The sequence below is a fragment of the Xenopus tropicalis genome, chromosome 10 (genome assembly GCF_000004195.4).
Source record: "Xenopus tropicalis strain Nigerian chromosome 10, UCB_Xtro_10.0, whole genome shotgun sequence".
Taxonomy (NCBI): Eukaryota; Metazoa; Chordata; class Amphibia; order Anura; family Pipidae; genus Xenopus; species Xenopus tropicalis.
Window position 1 is genome coordinate 33,227,397 of NC_030686.2, and position 18,064 is coordinate 33,245,460.

General features: G+C 41.3%; 1 protein-coding gene across 1 annotated transcript in view; it reads left to right on the forward strand.

The window, feature by feature from the left end:
* The first annotated feature begins 217 nt into the window (after nucleotides 1-217).
* Nucleotides 218-18,064, forward strand: part of abca9 (ATP binding cassette subfamily A member 9) — a 90,753-nt gene continuing 72,906 nt past the window's right edge. Inside the window, exons 1-7 of the mRNA XM_031894645.1 lie at nucleotides 218-257; nucleotides 4,763-4,833; nucleotides 7,281-7,385; nucleotides 9,343-9,550; nucleotides 11,528-11,683; nucleotides 11,786-11,883; nucleotides 13,790-14,016. Of these exons, the coding sequence (XP_031750505.1) occupies nucleotides 7,281-7,385; nucleotides 9,343-9,550; nucleotides 11,528-11,683; nucleotides 11,786-11,883; nucleotides 13,790-14,016 (794 nt within the window). The 5' untranslated portion in view covers nucleotides 218-257; nucleotides 4,763-4,833. The remainder of the gene's footprint in view (nucleotides 258-4,762; nucleotides 4,834-7,280; nucleotides 7,386-9,342; nucleotides 9,551-11,527; nucleotides 11,684-11,785; nucleotides 11,884-13,789; nucleotides 14,017-18,064) is intronic.

Here is an 18,064-nt window from a genome sequence, read left to right on the forward strand (position 1 = left end):
CCTGTGGGATGAAATCTGCAGCAAAAGTTGAGAGTTGGTTCTTAGGTAAAGTTACAGCTGCAGATTCTTCTTTTCAGTCTTCATTTCTGCACTGTTTCCCGATCCCTGTGTGCATCTGTGCTCTGATTGGTCAATTTTACTGTCTGTCAAGGAAGCTGTGCTCTGATTGTAGAATCCAGAAAAAGAAAGATCCAATCGGAGCACAGCAAAACGGGCTTGAGGAACTCATTTCCAGGACAGTGCAGAAACGGAGTAAGGTGGGTTTTTTTTTGTTTTGTTTTGTTTTTTTAATGTGCCAAGCAGGTTTGGGGAGGTTATGGCAATAACCTTTCTGAAGAGTGTGCGATGCAGGGGGATCACTGACATTGTTTCTCAGTCCCTCTCAGCAGGGCTATTGTCATATCCACAATGAACACATCCTGCTGCAATCACTTATGCGGCGCAATGACAAGAGGCAAGCTGTGCCCAACCTACCTACTCAGTGAATATCCCTAAATGCTTAATTTTTGGTAATGTATATATATATTGCAAAAATGATTCTTTTGGCACAGAAAAGCCATATATACACTTTATTACATGGTGAAGACCCCTTTAATCAGTGAATGACCTAAGGTGGCCATACACGGGCAGATTTAAGCTGCCAATTCAAGTCCATCAGAATGATTTGGCAGCTTAGGGACACCCGACTGGCCTACCCAACCAATATCTGGCCCTAAAATTGGCCAGGTGTTGATCAGGTAGGTTTGATTCTCCTGTCAGATTGGGGACTGCATTGGCTCATTGATGCGGTCCTCACTCCCTAGGCCAGGGATCCTCAACATTTAATACCCACCAAAATGTGAGCCACATTTAAATGGAAAAAATGTTGGGGAGCAACACAAGCATCAAAAAGGTTCCTGGGGGTGCAAATAAGGGCTGTGATTGGCTACTTTATAGCCCATATGTGGACTGGCAGCCTACAGAAGACTCTATTTGGCATTATACTGGGTTTTTCTGCAACCAAAACTTGCCTCCTTTGCACCTGCTTTGAGGCCACTGGGAGCAACATCCAAGGGGTTGGGGAGCAACATGTTGCTCATGAGCCACTGGTTTGGGAACACTAAACTAGGCCCTAGGGCAGGGATCCTCAAACTATGGCCCGCGGGCCGGTTAGGTAATTTACCCAGGCCCCACTGCGTCCTTGCCCCTGGCATTGGGGAGCAGGGGAGCTTGGAGAGGGAGGACAGAGTGGGGGAGCTGGGAGAGAGAGGACAGAGCAGGGGAGCTGGGAGAGAAGGGCGAAGCGGGGAGTGGGAGGATGCAGCAGGTAGCGGCAGGCCCTGATTTGTGGCGAGGCCAACCTTTTATACCAGTGGCGGTACAACTTTAGGGGCGGCATGCCGCCCAGCCGCACATACACATTGCTTGCATATGGAGCACTGGATACAGGACACGCATCGCGGGACCGTATTTTGAGGACCAAACAATTGAATTAGCCCAGTATTTCCCACCTTAGATGGACATAGCATCCGCTATTATGGTCACCTCGCCAAATGAGAGGATCATTTATAGTATATGGCCACCTTAACTCAGCAAAGATTTTCCTATGATTACTTGGGAGAGCGTTCTGGCTTAGGACAGAATGCTGTACTTTCAAAATGACTGGATCACGTGCAAAAATACAACACAAAAACACTGCTGTTTGAACTTTTGTATGGCCATAAATCTTTTTGAGACTAAAGACTTCATGCTTGGGGTGGGTCCAACAGCAGATTCATATTTCACAACCTGGATTTAAGGAAACACAATTGGCACAACATTTTGATTATTTTGCACATTTTACTAGTTTTAGAAAAACAGAATCATTCAAAGTAGAAAAAGACCAGCAAAGAATTAATGGATTCAGATGAATCAAGGGGACTCATTCTAACCTACCCCTCCAAGGATTAACTGACAGTAGTCAAGGGAAGTAGGAATGTATTACCATTTGTACTACAGTAGATTCTTGTGCAGCATAGGATAGCAGGACACATTTAAATGTATACAAAAATAGATAAAAAAACAGTGCAACTGATACATAAGAAGAAACAGGTAACACAGAAACATAGCATAACATAGACTGAAAAAAGGGCACTTGTTCAACAAGTTCAACCCTTTATTCTCATTGAAACTGCTAGTTGACCAAGAGGAAGGCAAAAAACCTAATCTGAAGCCTCTCTAATTGCCTTGGGGGTGGGGAGGGAATTCCTTCCTGACTCCAAGATGGCACTCAGACCAGTCCTTGGATCAACTCTGTACTAAGAGCTATGTTCAGTAACCCGGCATTTTCTCACTTGCTAAAAAGCCATCCAGTACCTTCTTTCTAATCTATCTATCTAATGTATCAGCCAGCATTACTGATACAGGGAGGGAATTCCACAACTTCACAGCTCTTATGAATATTAAGATGGAACCTCCTTTCTTCTATTCTGAATGGATGATATTGTGTGAGTTGGAAGAACCTATTGGTAAATAAAGCTTTGAATACTTTATTGTATTGTCCCCTTATATAAGGGAAAAAGTTACAAATAGTGGAGTGTGTCAAAATGTTTATGAATGATTGTAATTGTTTACCTGAAACCTCCGGCCATTGCTGCTAACATTTAACACCTCCCATTGATTTAGCCTTTCCTTCTCCAGTTTAAATAACTCCAACGTGGCCAGTCTTTCATGATAACTGAGACTTTCCATACCTTTGGCCACCTTAATTGCCCATTTTTGGACTCTCTTTAATTCAATAATATAACGTTTAAGCACTGGAGACCAAACCTGCATGGCATATTCAGGTGGGGCCTTACCAGAACTCTGTAAAGTGGGAGAATTACCCCCTCCACACGCAAATCTATGCCCCTTTTAAGGGTGATGGCACACGGAGCTACTTAGTAGGAGCTACTTGTCACGGCTACTAAACGCCAGAAAATTCCCTGCCATCGACAATACTGAGACTTGCCTCTGCTAAAACACACAGTTATCAGTAATTGATGAGCATTGTCCGTTTAAGTAGCCGCGACAAGTAGCTGCTACTAGTAGCTCTATGTGTCTTCACCCTAATACAGCTCAAAACCTTGTTTGCCATTGCAGCTGCGTTAGTGCCCAGTGCCATATTACAGTCCAGGAAAAGAAAATCACAGTAAGTATTAAAGTTAAATAATGAAATATCCTGTGTAACTTTGGATTACTAGAACTGGTTTATAATTTGTGCCTTTTGTCTTATTAATCTATAATAGTGTAACCGGGGTAGATTTACTGTCCCCCCCTCCCCATTAATATATGAGAATGAGGTGCAATAAAGGGAGATTTATAGGAAGACACTGTAAAATTCAAAATCTTCCAACAAAAGAGAAGGTTGTGGAATTCAGCACTATTCACTATATTGGTTCAAAATGACCACTTGAACCAGGTTTGATATTAGATAAATGATTTTGTTTTTGTTCATATATTTTTTCAATTGTTTATCTGTCAAGTGTCTAGGGGGACGCAATTGTCAGAAAAAACTGAGAAATACAGATGGCATAGGGACAGATGGACTTTATCAGAAATAGAAAACAGCAAAAAGGTTTTACAAGAAATTTGTAGAAATAACAGAAAAAAACAAATATGAGAATTTTGATATTTTATTTATTTATTGTACTTACTTGCCTGTTCTGTACAAGGCCAGTTTTAGGGGGGTATAGCTACTATAATTTATACTTTTCTACTCTATACTCTACTTAACATAACTGTAATAACAGCTGGGATTCTGTTAACCTGATTAAAACAAGGAACAAACAAGATTATTTGCGCATAGGGTTGCCACCTTTGCCAGCGTTTGTCCCCGGGCATGGGCAGCGACACCACAGGGACTGGGAAAAGGCGGGGCCATGCCATCACTGGGTGGGGCTATGAGGGTGCAATTGCCTATTTGGCCGGGTCCAAATTAGGAAAACCAGGCTGTAGGTTTTGACCTGGACAGGTGACAACCCTATTTGCGCATATCCATATAGCCAAGGACCATGTAAAGAGGGAACATCTCATATGACAAGTCTATTATGGGGTAGGCAAAAGTGGTGCAGATTAACCTGAAATACTTTTTCACATTGAGTCAGTTATAAACCAAAAAGTAAAAATATAAGCTTCAAAATTGCTTAAGCCACTAGTATTTTTTCATGCGTTTCGCTTTTTGGCGCTTCTGTTCTTTTAAGGGGTTAGGATGACCTGCCTTCAGATTTTATTGGTATAATAAATGTGACCCATACTATGGATTATGTATTTCATATTTATAGAAACCAGGGATAAACATTGTTCCTCACCCAAGCTGTTAACAGCAGAGGATACTGGGAACTGTAGTTCTGCAGCAGCTGAACTGCAAGATGAATGCCGAAGTACTGCATATTAAAACAGGAAAAAAAGCCAAAATATACAGTGTGTTGGACACAGGGCTAAAATGGCCGTAGTTTTCTGGGCCCTAATAACCCCAGTTCAATCTCTATTTGGGTGGTTGCTCAGCAATTCGCTGAGCAACAACAAAAAAAGGAACCCTAATTTGTTCAGTTAAGTTCCTCTTCCCAAAAGGGATTGGCCATTTAATAAATGAACTCAGGATGTAGGAGAGAGACAGGGGGGCTGCAGCTGCATCAGTGAATACTTAGTTCCACCGGGACCTGATACTTCCACAACTGCACATTTGGATCCAATTTCACAATCATCAGAACACAATAACACGAATCAGAGAGAGCAACGCTGAATCCTTCTCTTTCTTACCTAGAACTGAGCTGAACTGTTGGTCTGTCCTAGAACTGGACTCTTAACTGGAACTGTATTCTTTGCATTTGCAGAGTAAGTCATTATCTTACCCTTTAATTTTGTTAACAGTAACACTTCTTTGCTTTCATTCTGTATAGGATAATACATTACTTTACACTGATGTTGTTTCTCTTGTTGTCTCGTCCAGTTCTTATTTACTACTTGCTTGGGGGTTTAGTTTAGAGACTACTGCACAATACTTTCTTTATAAATGAACTATCCTTCCTACATTTAGGACAAAATAAAGATAAAAATACTAAAAATGAGGTACATTTACTTCTTTAATAGATGTAAACATTCACTCTAGGGTAATAACGTATAGTATAGTCATGATACACACACCGTATAGCTTCCTGGGCAAAGAGCTCTACAGTGATCTCAAGTACTAACACTGGATATAGTCCTAGAATTCAATACTTCAGTGTGACATTGACCCTGGTCTGGGACCTATACAGGCACAACAGTGATTTCAAGCACTTTTGATGGCATGCCAGTGACTTCTAGCACACATAAAGGGATATTGACATGATTGAACCAACAAATGTATTTTTTAGCTGTAATATTGGTGTGTAGGCGCCATCTTAGTGCATTGTGTCTGAGTCTGAGCTTTCAGAAGGAGCCAGCGCTACACATTAGAACTGCTTTCAGCTAACCTATTGTTTCTCCTACTCCCATGTAACTGGAGGAGTCCCAAGCCGGACTTAGATTTCTTACTACTGAGTGCTATTCTGATACCTACTGGGAGCTGCTATCTTGCTCCCTTCTCATTGTTCTGCTGATCGGCTGCTGGGAGGGGGGATATCACTCCAGCTTCCAGCACAGCAGTAAAGTGTGACCTAAGTTTATCAGAGCACAGCATTCCAGTAACCATTAGCACTTATACAGGTGTGACTAGTATTTAACATCATGTCCTGATCCTTATTGCTGACACTTACCAGTTTTTTGTTTGCTGAGGCCTTTTAGAAGCAGAGGAAGCTTAAGCAATGGGAGCACAAATGACTAGTGGCCACACAAGAAGTGCACATTTCACCTTGAGACCCAGTGACAGCATTTGATTTGGCAACTAACAAACTGATAGCATTTAGATAGCATGTCCCTAAACTGCATCAGAATGCATCCCCATGGAGCACAGCGCTCGGCCAACTCAGCCAGCTGCAACCCACATGTATAATGGAAACAATGTGAAAAGTGAAGCAAGAGTTTTATTTTGTTTTTCATACTTGTTTTTTTCATTTTGTTATGTAGTGGTCTGATAAAGAGCAATTCTGTCTTAAATTACACATTTAGTATACTGCTGGCAGTGGTGTTGTAAAAGAATTTAAACTAGGCATGGGGTGAGAGGGTGTAATGTGTACTTCTGTGGAACACATCTTGGAGTCAATTAAGGAATTGGAGAGATTTCATATGGGTTTTATTTTGCCTTCCTCTGAAACAGATAAAAGCTGGATTTCATTTACACAGGTTGAGTAGGGCACACACAGGCAGCATAGGCCAGGCAGAGTATGGCACAAACAGGCAGGGTAGGGCAGGCAGATTATGGCACACACATGCAGCATAGGGCAGGCAGAGTATGGCACACACAGGCAGCATAGTACAGGCAGAGTACGGCACACACAGGCAGGGTAGGGCAGGCAGATTATGGCACACACAGGCAGGGTAGGGCAGGCAGATTATGGCACACACAGGCAGCATAGGGCAGGCAGAGTATGGCACACACAGGCAGCATAGTACAGGCAGAGTACGGCAGGCAGATTATGGCACACACAGGTAGCATAGGGCAGGCAGAGTATGGCACACACAGGCAGCATAGGGCAGGCAGAGTATGGCACACATAGGCAGCATGGTGCAGGCAGAGTATGGCACACACAGACAGCATAGGGCAGGCAGAATATGGCGCACACAGGCAGCACAGGGCAGGCAGAGTATGGCAGACACAGGCAGCATAGGGCAGGCAGAGTATGGCACACACAGGCAGCATAGGGCAGGCAGAGTATGGCAGACACAGGCAGCATAAGACAGGCAGAGTATGGCACACACAGACAGGATAGGGCAGGCAGAGTATGGCGCACACAGGCAGCATAGGGCAGGCAGAGTATGGCGCACACAGGCAGCATAGGGCATGCAGAGTATGGCGCACACAGGCAGCATAGGGCAGGCAGAGTATGGCAAACAGGCAGCATAGGGCAGGCAGAGTATGGCACACACAGGCAGCACAGGGCAGGCACAGGCAGAGCAGAGTTAAAGACAGAGAAACCTATAAGAATCATACAAGTAACTGATCAGGATCATACAATGCTGGCCCCCCTCCTACAGTCTGTATGAGATGTGAGCAAGGGGAACCTGATGCACTTCACCCTTGTATATTTAATATTGTCAACGAGAAGACATGATAACTCAGATAGTCAACGAGAGAGCTTTTTTCAGTTGTTTGTCTGACAGGCAAATTTCACTCAGGATTGATATATTACTTTTGTTTTCAGATGGTGGAATTAAAGCTGAGTGAGACAAGCCTATTCCAGCAGACAGTGGCATTGTTCTGGAAGAACCTGCTTCTGAAATGGAGGAGGAAGTGGCACAGCACCTTGGTAAGGGCACAAACAAACAAAAAATGCAATTTTATTCTCAACCGATAACTGAGAATTTATGAAACTGTAGATAAAGCATTGGCAGCACTGATACCTACTGACTCTTTCTTTCTGTTTTACTGACTTTCTTTTTACCTTTTCTTTCCATTTCACCTTTTCATTCTCATTCAGGAAGTGGGTATAGCCAAAGCCCAAACATGGAAGGGCACATTGTTGGTAGAACATTTGGGCCTACTGGAAGATATCTAAAAGTGGGGGGGTCTAAGTCAGAGAGCACACACTTTAAATATCCTCCTGCCGAAAATGGTGGCGAACAGTAACCGTAGAAACCACTGTAAACAAACAGTATGGAGAAAAAAAGAAGCCAAGAACTAATAACATGAGGTGAAAATACGTAATACGTTACAAATACGTGTAAGTGGTTTTATAACGGACCGACCCATGTTTTGAGTCTTTTTATTCCCAATCACCTCTTGCTTCATTCCTGCTAGGCAAACTCTTAGCCAAGGGCAGGTTTCAGCATATTTGCTGTCTGGAAACTGTAGAGGATGTGCCTATCACATGCTATGTCAGCCTTTGCTAATCAGAGCTTTACAAACATTGATTTTAAAGGGGTAGTTACCTTAAATTTTTAAGTATGATGCAGACAGTAATATTCCAAGACAATTTGCAATTGATTCTCTTTTTTTACTAACATTTTTGGGTGTGCTTAGAATTGTATTTATTTTTTGATTACTAGGACTAGGAACTCCAGCTTCTGAACCAAAATTGGTTAAAGAGCCCCACACAAAACAGAAACCCCCTAATATACCTAACACTGTAATCTGTTCCTTCAAAGAGTATGAATAAATCCCATTTGTATATGCTGAAATCCAGCTGCAAAACAGTTCTTCTCTTTCTGCATCATGTGAAATCCTGGCAGGGGAGGAGGGACTAAAACATTGATGTTACAAACTGTAACAACTGCTCCCCAGCTTTCAGACAGCATGCAGGAACTAAACAACCCACAATGCATTGCACTGACATTCCTTTCCTTATTGACCTCAAATGTGCAGGGAATTGTGGGATTGGGAGGATGCAGGCTGAAGGCAGGTACAGGCTAAGGACAGTCGACTACTGTTACATTTTAAGTCTCAAAGTAGTCAGCCAGATCAGCAGGGGAACCAGAGGGTGGGGCTTAGGGAACTGTTCCAAACCATATTATTACATTAAAAATCATGAAACAGCTGCATATTTTTAAATTGAGGTACATTGCAAAGTTGCTTGAAATTATGTTTACTTTTTAAAACATTTAAGTTGTGTTTGGGAGGAGTTCCCCTTTAATTACATAAGCATAATTACATAATTCAGAGTGGAGAATAAATACAAGAGGGTCTTACTAGGGGTAGGCAGAAGAGGCAGCTGCCTAGGGCGCAACGATTGAGGGGCGCTAGACAGGAGCCTCTCCTGCTTACCCCTAGTGCTACTTTGTCATTGCCTCCGACGCTTGTCATTAGCGGCGGAGGCAATGAGTGATCTAATCCCTCCGTTCGGGGGGGCGGGGAGGTGGGCGGAGTTGGCCGACCGGGTTGCCTAGGGCGCCCGGTCGATTTGGCCCGCCCCTGGGGTCTTAATAGAAAGATAAGCAATAACATATAAGAATAAATGGTAAAGCCTCAAAGTCAATCTGTTTTGTTACTTACAGGCTAGATAGAGACAGAATTGGAAGACTAATGATGAAAAACTAAAAGGGGAAAAAAATAAAGACCAGTTAAAAAGTTGCTTAGAATAGTTCCCTCTGTAACGGACTAATACTTATTAATACTAGGTGGACTAGGTGTTTTCCTGTTTCCGTTTGTGGAGAAAGCACCTGATGTGCCTCTGGGCTAAAGGTGATCTGACCTGTGAATAGTCTGAAGTAAGTTTAAATACTTGTCCTAACTAACCCTTATCTAAACCTCCTTTTTTCCCTGCCCAGGAATGGCTGCAGAACTTGGCCTTTGTGTTCCTGATGTTTCTAACAATTGTCATAGGGTTTAATGGACCCACATCAAATACTGATCTATCCCCTGCACGGGTTCTTGGCCGTTTGGATGCGTTTTACAATTTCTCTGTTGGATATGTGCGCACTACCTCTATATCCAGGGATATCATGGAGAAGGTGGCCCAAAGCATCATTATACCTGGTAAAAATAAAGCATTATGGTAAAGCAAGTCCAAAGACTATATGTACGCAATATTTTATCATTGCATGTTCTTCCTTGTTACAACACTTATCAGTAGAGGTAATTTAGGAAAATAAAAGGAAGAAAAAACAAAAATGACCTTAATGCATCACTACTCGACAACAGAAATTCTGTTTGAACTTCTTATTGAACTGTATTCATGTCACTTTCTACTCACATCCTATATTCATATTTATTTACATTGCATAGAACAGCATTCTCATATAGTGGTATAGAAAATGCAGCTTTTATTTACTATAAAGTTTTGGAGCTATTGAATAATGACGACAGAACACAAGTGCTACCAAAGAAGTTCCCCTAAAAATCTACCTGCGGGGGGGTTGCTTTTCCTGCAACAGTTAGGGCAGCACCACTAATAATGTATAATGTCTCTGGACTTGATGGTGGATATGTGGATATGAGTTGGGTCAGGTAGACGGCAGTTCCAGTATATACTGTAACTGGGTGGGGACACTGAATTATTTTTGCAAATTGCAACCAGTTAGGACCATACCTCCCAACATTTCATTAAGAGAAAGAGGGACAAAAATATATGACGCTGGTAGTGTGGCAAAAATGTTTTGGCCACGCCTGCTTTGTGACCATGCCCCACATGCCACACCCACTTTACATACCCCAGATGTGCCAGTATAATCACTAAATAAATTGAATAAAAGACATATTAACTTCAAAGGTGCCAGTATGACTACATTAAATTGATAAAGGGCATATTAACCCCAGACATGCCAGTAAAATTAATAAATGAAACTGATAAAGGGCATATCAACTTCAGACATGCCAACAGTTCTGTGCAGAGCAGAGCAGGCACAGCAATCAATTAAATGGCAAAGCTGAAAAGTGGGACATCTAACAGTGAATCCGGGACAGCGGGAAGTGCCATAAATATCGGGACTGTCCCGCTGAAAGCGGGACGGTTGGGAGGTATGAGGACTAGTAACCAAGTAACTTTATATTTTAATGTTGAGGCTAAGTACCTTGACAACAGCCACTAGCGTAGAGGCACTGAGTTAAAAAACTAGGTTTATCCCAAGATGGTAGCTAATATTACATGGGCATGGTTCCATTTCTGCAAACTTTTAGTATTAAGAATAATTGGTAAAATGCAATAAATGTTCCTCCTGGGACCACTGAAAGACTCATCAAACAATATAGTGGACCCCAATGAGTTGTCAGCAAAGAAGGGCAGTCAGAATCCAGTATCTATAAGAAGATGATGGGACACTTGGAGTTAAAAGTGGTGCAGGGCTATTTAGTCTCTGTGGCTAATTGACATAGGTCTAAACTGCACATCATGTGTCCCAATGAACTGTATCAACCCTAATACCTAGCAACTCTTTTTGTATCCCGTGCTTCTTATACTTAATAAAAACAGTATTTAATGTAAATGTATCATGGACGAATCAAAGGTGCACCACCAGAATAGTGAATCCAACATTAGCCAGTAACATAGTAATATCGTTCAACCTTTTATGGCTATATATAACCTGCCTAACTGCTAGTTAGGAAGTAAGGTTATGTCTGTATATAACCTGCCCAACTGCTAGTTAGGCAGTAAGGTTATGTCTGTTTTTTTGCCTAGTTTAGGGGATGATGTTGGGTATGTGAATAGTAGAGATGTGAATTTTATTAGATGAGTTAAAGATGTGCTTGTGACTTCTAATAGCCCCTTAATTTAAAACAGGACATTAAACTGTTTTTCCCGGCCCCTTACCCATTGAAATAGTGGCCAATACTCATACTGGAAATGGCAAGTCACCCACAACCCCTGCAATCCCCTGTATAAGGGAAGTAGACCCCTGGGCCCCCTCTGCAGCCGTGGGGTCTACTTCCTCTATAGTTCTGCCACTAGTGCTACATTATTTTTTTAAAATAGTTCCCATTAAAGTTTCTCATTATAAGAATCTTTTCACTTCTTAGATGTAAAGGTCGAAGAATTTGCAGATGAGGAGGAACTAATGAAGGCTTTTCATAATACGTCAATGGTTGCAGTCACCTTTGTGGACAAATTCAGTTACCATATCCGATACCGGATGCATGTAATGGGACATCCAAGTGATTACTTTGCTTTTATGGGTAAGAGTATTTCTCTTTGTGCACTGATAATAAACGTGAAAATATCATAGCAATATCATGTACCTGAGAAAAGCCCCATATACATACTCTGCTTGTCTCTAGGTCACTGTGGCAATGACTTGTTATACTGCCTTCCTACATACTACTGGTCAGAGGGCTTCCTTTCTCTGCAAGCAAGTATTGACTCTGCTATTATTGAAGTAAGCAGATTGCTCGCATTTTTGTTTATGAATATTCTCTTTTTAAAACCTAGGGGAGGCAGTAGTGTAACAAAACAAAATCTTGCAGTAACTGTCATTGGAGGATGGAGGGAGAGACATGAAAGAAGGGCCTGAATGTAAAAAATAGAATCCCTAATCAAAAAAAGGCTAAAAGTAGTTATTTGTTGTCTCTGGAAAAATTCCTGGCCTAGGTTTCTGCCTTGGGGTTTTTCTGTGACAATCTTAGAGAAGCGTGTTACAGGTATAGGACCCGTTATCCAGAATGCTTGGGACCAAGGGTATTCCAGATAAGGGGTCTTTCCGTAATTTGGATCTCCATACCTTAAGTCTACTAAAAAATCAATAAAACATTAATTAAACCCAATAGAATTGTTTTGCATCCAATAAGGATTATTTATATCTTAGTTGGGATCAATTACAGGTACTGTTTTATTATTACAGAGAAAAGGGAATCATTTAACCATTAAATAAACCCAATAGGGCTGTTCTGCCCCCAATAAGGGGTAATTATATCTTAGTTGGGATCAAGTACAGGTACTGTTTTATTATTACAGAGAAAAGGGAATCATTTAACCATTAAATAAACCCAATAGGGCTGTTCTGCCCCAATAAGGGGTAATTATATCTTAGTTGGGATCAAGTACAGGTACTGCTTTATTATTACAGAGAAAAGGGAATCATTTAACCATTAAATAAACCCAATAGGGCTGTTCTGCCCCAATAAGGGGTAATTATATCTTAGTTGGGATCAAGTACAAGGTACTGTTTTATTATTACAGAGAAAAGGGAATCATTTAACCATTAAATAAACCCAACAGGGCTGTTCTGCCCCCAATAAGGGGTAATTATATCTTAGTTGGGATCAAGTACAGGTACTGTTTTATTATTACAGAGAAAAGGGAATCATTTAACCATTAAATAAACCCAATAGGGCTGTTCTGCCCCCAATAAGGGGTAATTATATCTTAGTTGGGATCATGTACAGGTACTGTTTTATTTCTACAGAGAAAACGGAAATCAGTTTTAAAATTCTGAATTATTTGATTAAAATGGAGTCTATGGGAGACGAGCTTTCCGTAATTTGGAGCTTTCTGGATAACGGGTTTCCGGATAAGGGATCCCATACCTGTACTAGCATTTAAGTCTGGGAGATGTCATTTCCATATAAATGTACCTATGAGTTTATGTATCGTAAATGTGAGATCATTTAAAGAAACATTACCCTAATTTCCCTACCCCCATCAGGCTCACAGTGTACCTTGTTCTATTGGGAAATGATAAATGTTTGGGGATCCCTTCCTTTCTGGAAAATCTGTGCACCACCCTCTGTGAAAAGCCGATGGGACTTCAAGTTCCAAAATCCATCACTTTAAAGTAGAACAAGGCGAGGGAGTGGATGGGTCACTAAGGGAAGAAGGGAAGAGGGAAATGGTCTGTACAAGTATAACCAGACTATCAAGTCCAACTTAATGACCTAGTGTCAAGATGGGGAGCATATTTTTCCTTTAAAGGGATGATTTAGTATTATGTTAACTATACAATTCCTAGCACCTTTGCAATTGGTCTTTATTATTAGTTTTTTTTTTCTTTTCATAGTTTTATATTGTTTTCTCCTCTACCGCTACATTTTTCCAGCTTTCAAGTGGGGGTCACTGATCCCAGCAACCAAAAGCTATTGCTCTATTGCTTATATTTTATTCGGTCCCTCTGCTATTCATATTCCAGTCTCTCATTTAAACCACTACCTGGTTGCTAAGGTAAACAAGACCATATCAACCTGCTGAAATTTTAAACTGGAGAGCTGATGAAGAAAAGACTAAATAACAATATATACTTATACACACACATAAACAATATACTTTAATTAAATGTGTTGTTATTCCAGGTTACCAGCAATCATTCCGTATGGAACAATATGGCTTCTATCGTGGCAATTAAGATGAAATCTGCTCAACTGACTTATAGACGACTGGTGCATGTTGCATCATTTGTATTTGTTATGCCCATGTGCTATGTCTCGCTGATATACCTATTATCCCTCTATGTGACAAGAGAGAGGTATGAAATGAAGGAGACACTAAGGCTGATGCAACTTAAAGACTTAGCATTTTGGTAAGTTTCTATGGAAACCTAAAACTTCAATTCCAAAAACTGTATTATGGTCACAGAAAGGTTTCTCTTTAAGTGCTGAATCCAGTAAAATGGACATGCATGGATATGTAGCCCCTGATAAACCACATGGTCGACAATGATGCAACAAGTAGGGATGAGTGAATGTGTCCCGTTTCACCTTGCAAAATTCGTGAAAAGACAGAAAAATGCACAAAACGCGTTTTGTTTGTGATTTTTTTGGTGCGCCTATATAGATATGACTGCGACCATTTCGTGAAACAATTCACCAATGGTGAATAGTGAAAATTCGCTGCAAATCTATGACCGGTGAGTAGTGATGCGCGAATCTGTCCCGTTTTGCTTCGCCATAAAATGCTCAAAACGCCAAGAAAATTCTCGAAACAGTGCAAAATTCACAAAACGCATTTGTCGCACAATTTTTTTTGTTGCTCTTGTCTATTTTTGTCGCCCGTGTCTATATTTTGTCACCCGTGTTTATTTTTTGTTGCCCATGTCTATTTTTTTTACGCTACCACGCCCTTTTTTGACACGACAGTGCCCAAATTGACACAACCGCGTCCAATTTGACGCACAAAAAAAAATGCTGCGCGACGAATTTTCCCACAAGTTCCGCAAAACAATTCGCCAGTGGCGAAATGCGGAAATTCGCTGCAAATCCATGCCTGCTAAAAAAATTTGCTCATCACTAGCAACAAGCTAACTCTCTTATTTCTTTAATAATAGGACATGTTGCTTTTCTTCACATCATTTTCTCTCAACGTCTTTCTCTGTTCTCTTCTTATAAAGAATAGTTTAACATTTTTTATAGTCTAAGGGGCACATTTACTAATCCACGAAGGTCCGAAAAGCATCCGAATGCGTTTTTTTCGTAATGATCTGTACTTTGCGACTTTTTCGCGAATTGTCGCGACTTTTTCGAGCTCTCAATACGAAAGTTGCGATAATTCGCGAAAGTCGTAATGGCTATGAAAAAGTCGCGACAATTCACGAAAGTTATAATGGCAATGAAAAAGTCGATACAATTCTCCAAAGGCATAATGGCAATGAAAAAGTCGCGACAATTCTCCAAAGGCATAATGGCAATGGAAAAGTCGCGACAATTCACGAAATTTGTTATGGCTATGAAAAAGTCGCGACAATTTACGGGAAAGTCGTAACGGCAACGAAAAAATCGAAAAAAATACGAAAAAGTCGCAAAATGTTCGTTTTTCAATCCGAATTTTTCTCATTCGGATTCGTGGATTAGTAAATCAGCCCCGAAGACACTGGTTCTCAACCTTACTAATGCCGTGACCCTTTAATACAGTTCCTCATGTTGTGGTGACCCCCAACCATAAAATTATACCTAAGACCATCAGAAATATGTGTTTTCCGATGGTCTTAGGCGACCCCTGTGAAAGGGTTGTTCGACCCCCAAAGGGTCCCGACCCACAGGTTGAGAACTGCTGCCCTAGTGTGTCTTCACATAAATGCACACACAGTGGTTTTCTTAAACTGTTTCTAAGTTATAAACGTATCTGAAATCTTTGAAGTTTCATCTAATGATGTCTGTATCCTCCTGGAGGTGTCAAAACCTTCTGAAAGGTATAGTGCTAATATTTCTCCTGTTTAATAGCTAAAACTGGTCATGCTACCATCTTTCCTGTTTCTTTTGGCAGCATGTTAAAGGGGAACTCCGCCCAAACACCTAAGCCTAAACCCCTATTCCCCTGCTGATCCGTCTCACTACAGTAGTCAGCCTGCCTTAAGCCTTCGGTCATTTGGCCCTGGGTCCATATTCAGGTGTCACACTACTGTGCAGATTTCTTTACTGGGAAAGTAAAGAAAAATCATGACATGTAGCTGATATGAAAGTTACAGGGACCAGAGCAATTGTTAATGAAAAAGATCACCTTAATGATTGAAACAGATCAGGGGTAGCTTAGATACTGCCACCCCCAATGAATGTAGGTTTCCTTGTCCATTAATAAGAAAAAGGCGACTCTCCTACATTCAAGATAACTGCAAGGAATTGTGGGGGCCCAAACCCAACCTGATAAAGCCCTGATCCTCACAATCCATCCCCGTCATCCTCCAAAACTCCTAAACCAGCTAAACCCCAGCCCTTATGTAGGAAGCCCAGTCCTATCTGCGGCCGCCCAAGCCCCTTGCTGGTACCTGCTTACCCATGGGCTGAAACCTGTTATTGTGGCAAAACACAACTTTATAAAATATTAAAGTGTGAATACTTATGCAAACATCATATTTCTAATTGTTCATGGCGTTGAATGCTATTGCAAAGCACTCAGACCTTCCATAATTCTACTCTATTCAATGGTTGAATTGGCACACGGTTACCCATGTGAGCAGTAACGCCACGTCAAGGCTTCAACTCTTGTTACTGTCCATTCACACACCTATTGCAGGAAATGGCTCACCCAATCATTTACTGCAATAGTTTCCTATCTGGTCCAGCACCGAGTGACAAAACGTCATGGGACCTTTAGCAGGAACAATAGCTCCTGCTATTGGCTAACTAATCCATACATGCATATTTAATTGGCTTTCACTCACACAGATCTTAGCTAATTTTAGTTTGTTGGAGCAAATCACATGGAGTGTAAGGGTTAAATCCCCACTGCTTTGCTAAGCACATGATTTGCTGCAATGATTCCCTATACGGTCCCTATTTAGCTGAATATTCAGACACATCGCTGGCTTTCACTCACACACACATTGGCTATTTTTACTGTGTTGCAGCATAGCATAGGTGGCATTTATACCTCCGCTACTTAGCTAACCTTATGATTTGCTGCAATACTCCCCTAAGCAGTAAGTATTTGAGAATATAAATACTGGTTAATGACTAATGATGGCCCTATTTATGCTGTAGATTACATAAATTACTCAAACCTGCGGGCAAAGTAGCAGGCTGTGCCTAGGCAGCATTTTGGTTAATCAAGGTCGGCCTGTTTTTCTCTAAACCTGGACTTTCCCTGTATTTTACGCCAAATATGGCCTGAGATAGTTGGGCATATTTTTACAGTGCACTACTGTCACATGACACACACACATCTCACAAAACCGTACATCATTCATACATTTTAAGACAAATCACAGTGTAAGCAATTGGTATAAAAAAGCTTATATAACTGCTGTAATGGTAACTTACCCTAGTTTCGTATGTAGCCAATCGCTGGCTTAAAAAAGCCAGAACTGAACCACTGCTACTGTATATGATTTACTTTAGCTATCCTTTGTATTTGAGGGGGGTTTCTTTTAGTTGCTTTATTTATGTTCTAAAGGTGAATATAGGTCTCACCTGCTGTGACATATTACTTATTAGTGAGGCTAATGTCACGCCAGGCTGTGCTAAAGCCGACCCGCTCCCGTCCCATCCATGGTGCCACCGATAGGCACAGCAGCGGCCTGTGCTCACACAAACGGTGGGTTTTAGTGCGCAAGGATGTATTTCCGTGCCAAACTCTGCTCCGTTGGTGCACTTATACCATGGAGTGGATGGGAGCAGAACAGCTTTTTCAGGCTGGTGGGGCATTAGCTTTATATTTGAAACAAAACAAATCCTATTTAATTCCTAAAAGATCCAGAGGAAGGCAAAAAAACCCCGTCTGAAGCAATTTCTTATTTGCTTCAGAAGGGGAAAAAAATTCCTTCCTGACTCCAAAATGGCAATCGGTACAATCCCTGGATCAATGGAGGCCTAATTATGCCAATAACAGTAGCCTCGTACAGTCAGTACACTGCTACATGCTTGGCGTATGGGCTGGCTCAGTATTGGCAGACGTTTGGTAAAGTACCAGGATATAAAAATATCCTGACACTGGTTACTGGTCCGTTGAATGGGAGAACAGTAAGGCTCTATATAAACACACAGGCATTTGGGGGTGCTTCTAAGCCAATCTCACCTGTAGTACAGTCAGCAGCTGCTGCGCTGTTAATGCAAGCTCTGTAAATTCGCTGAACTGCAGCTATCTGCTCTTAATACTATATATATGGCTATGGGCTGTGCTGCAAGTAAAATGGTCAT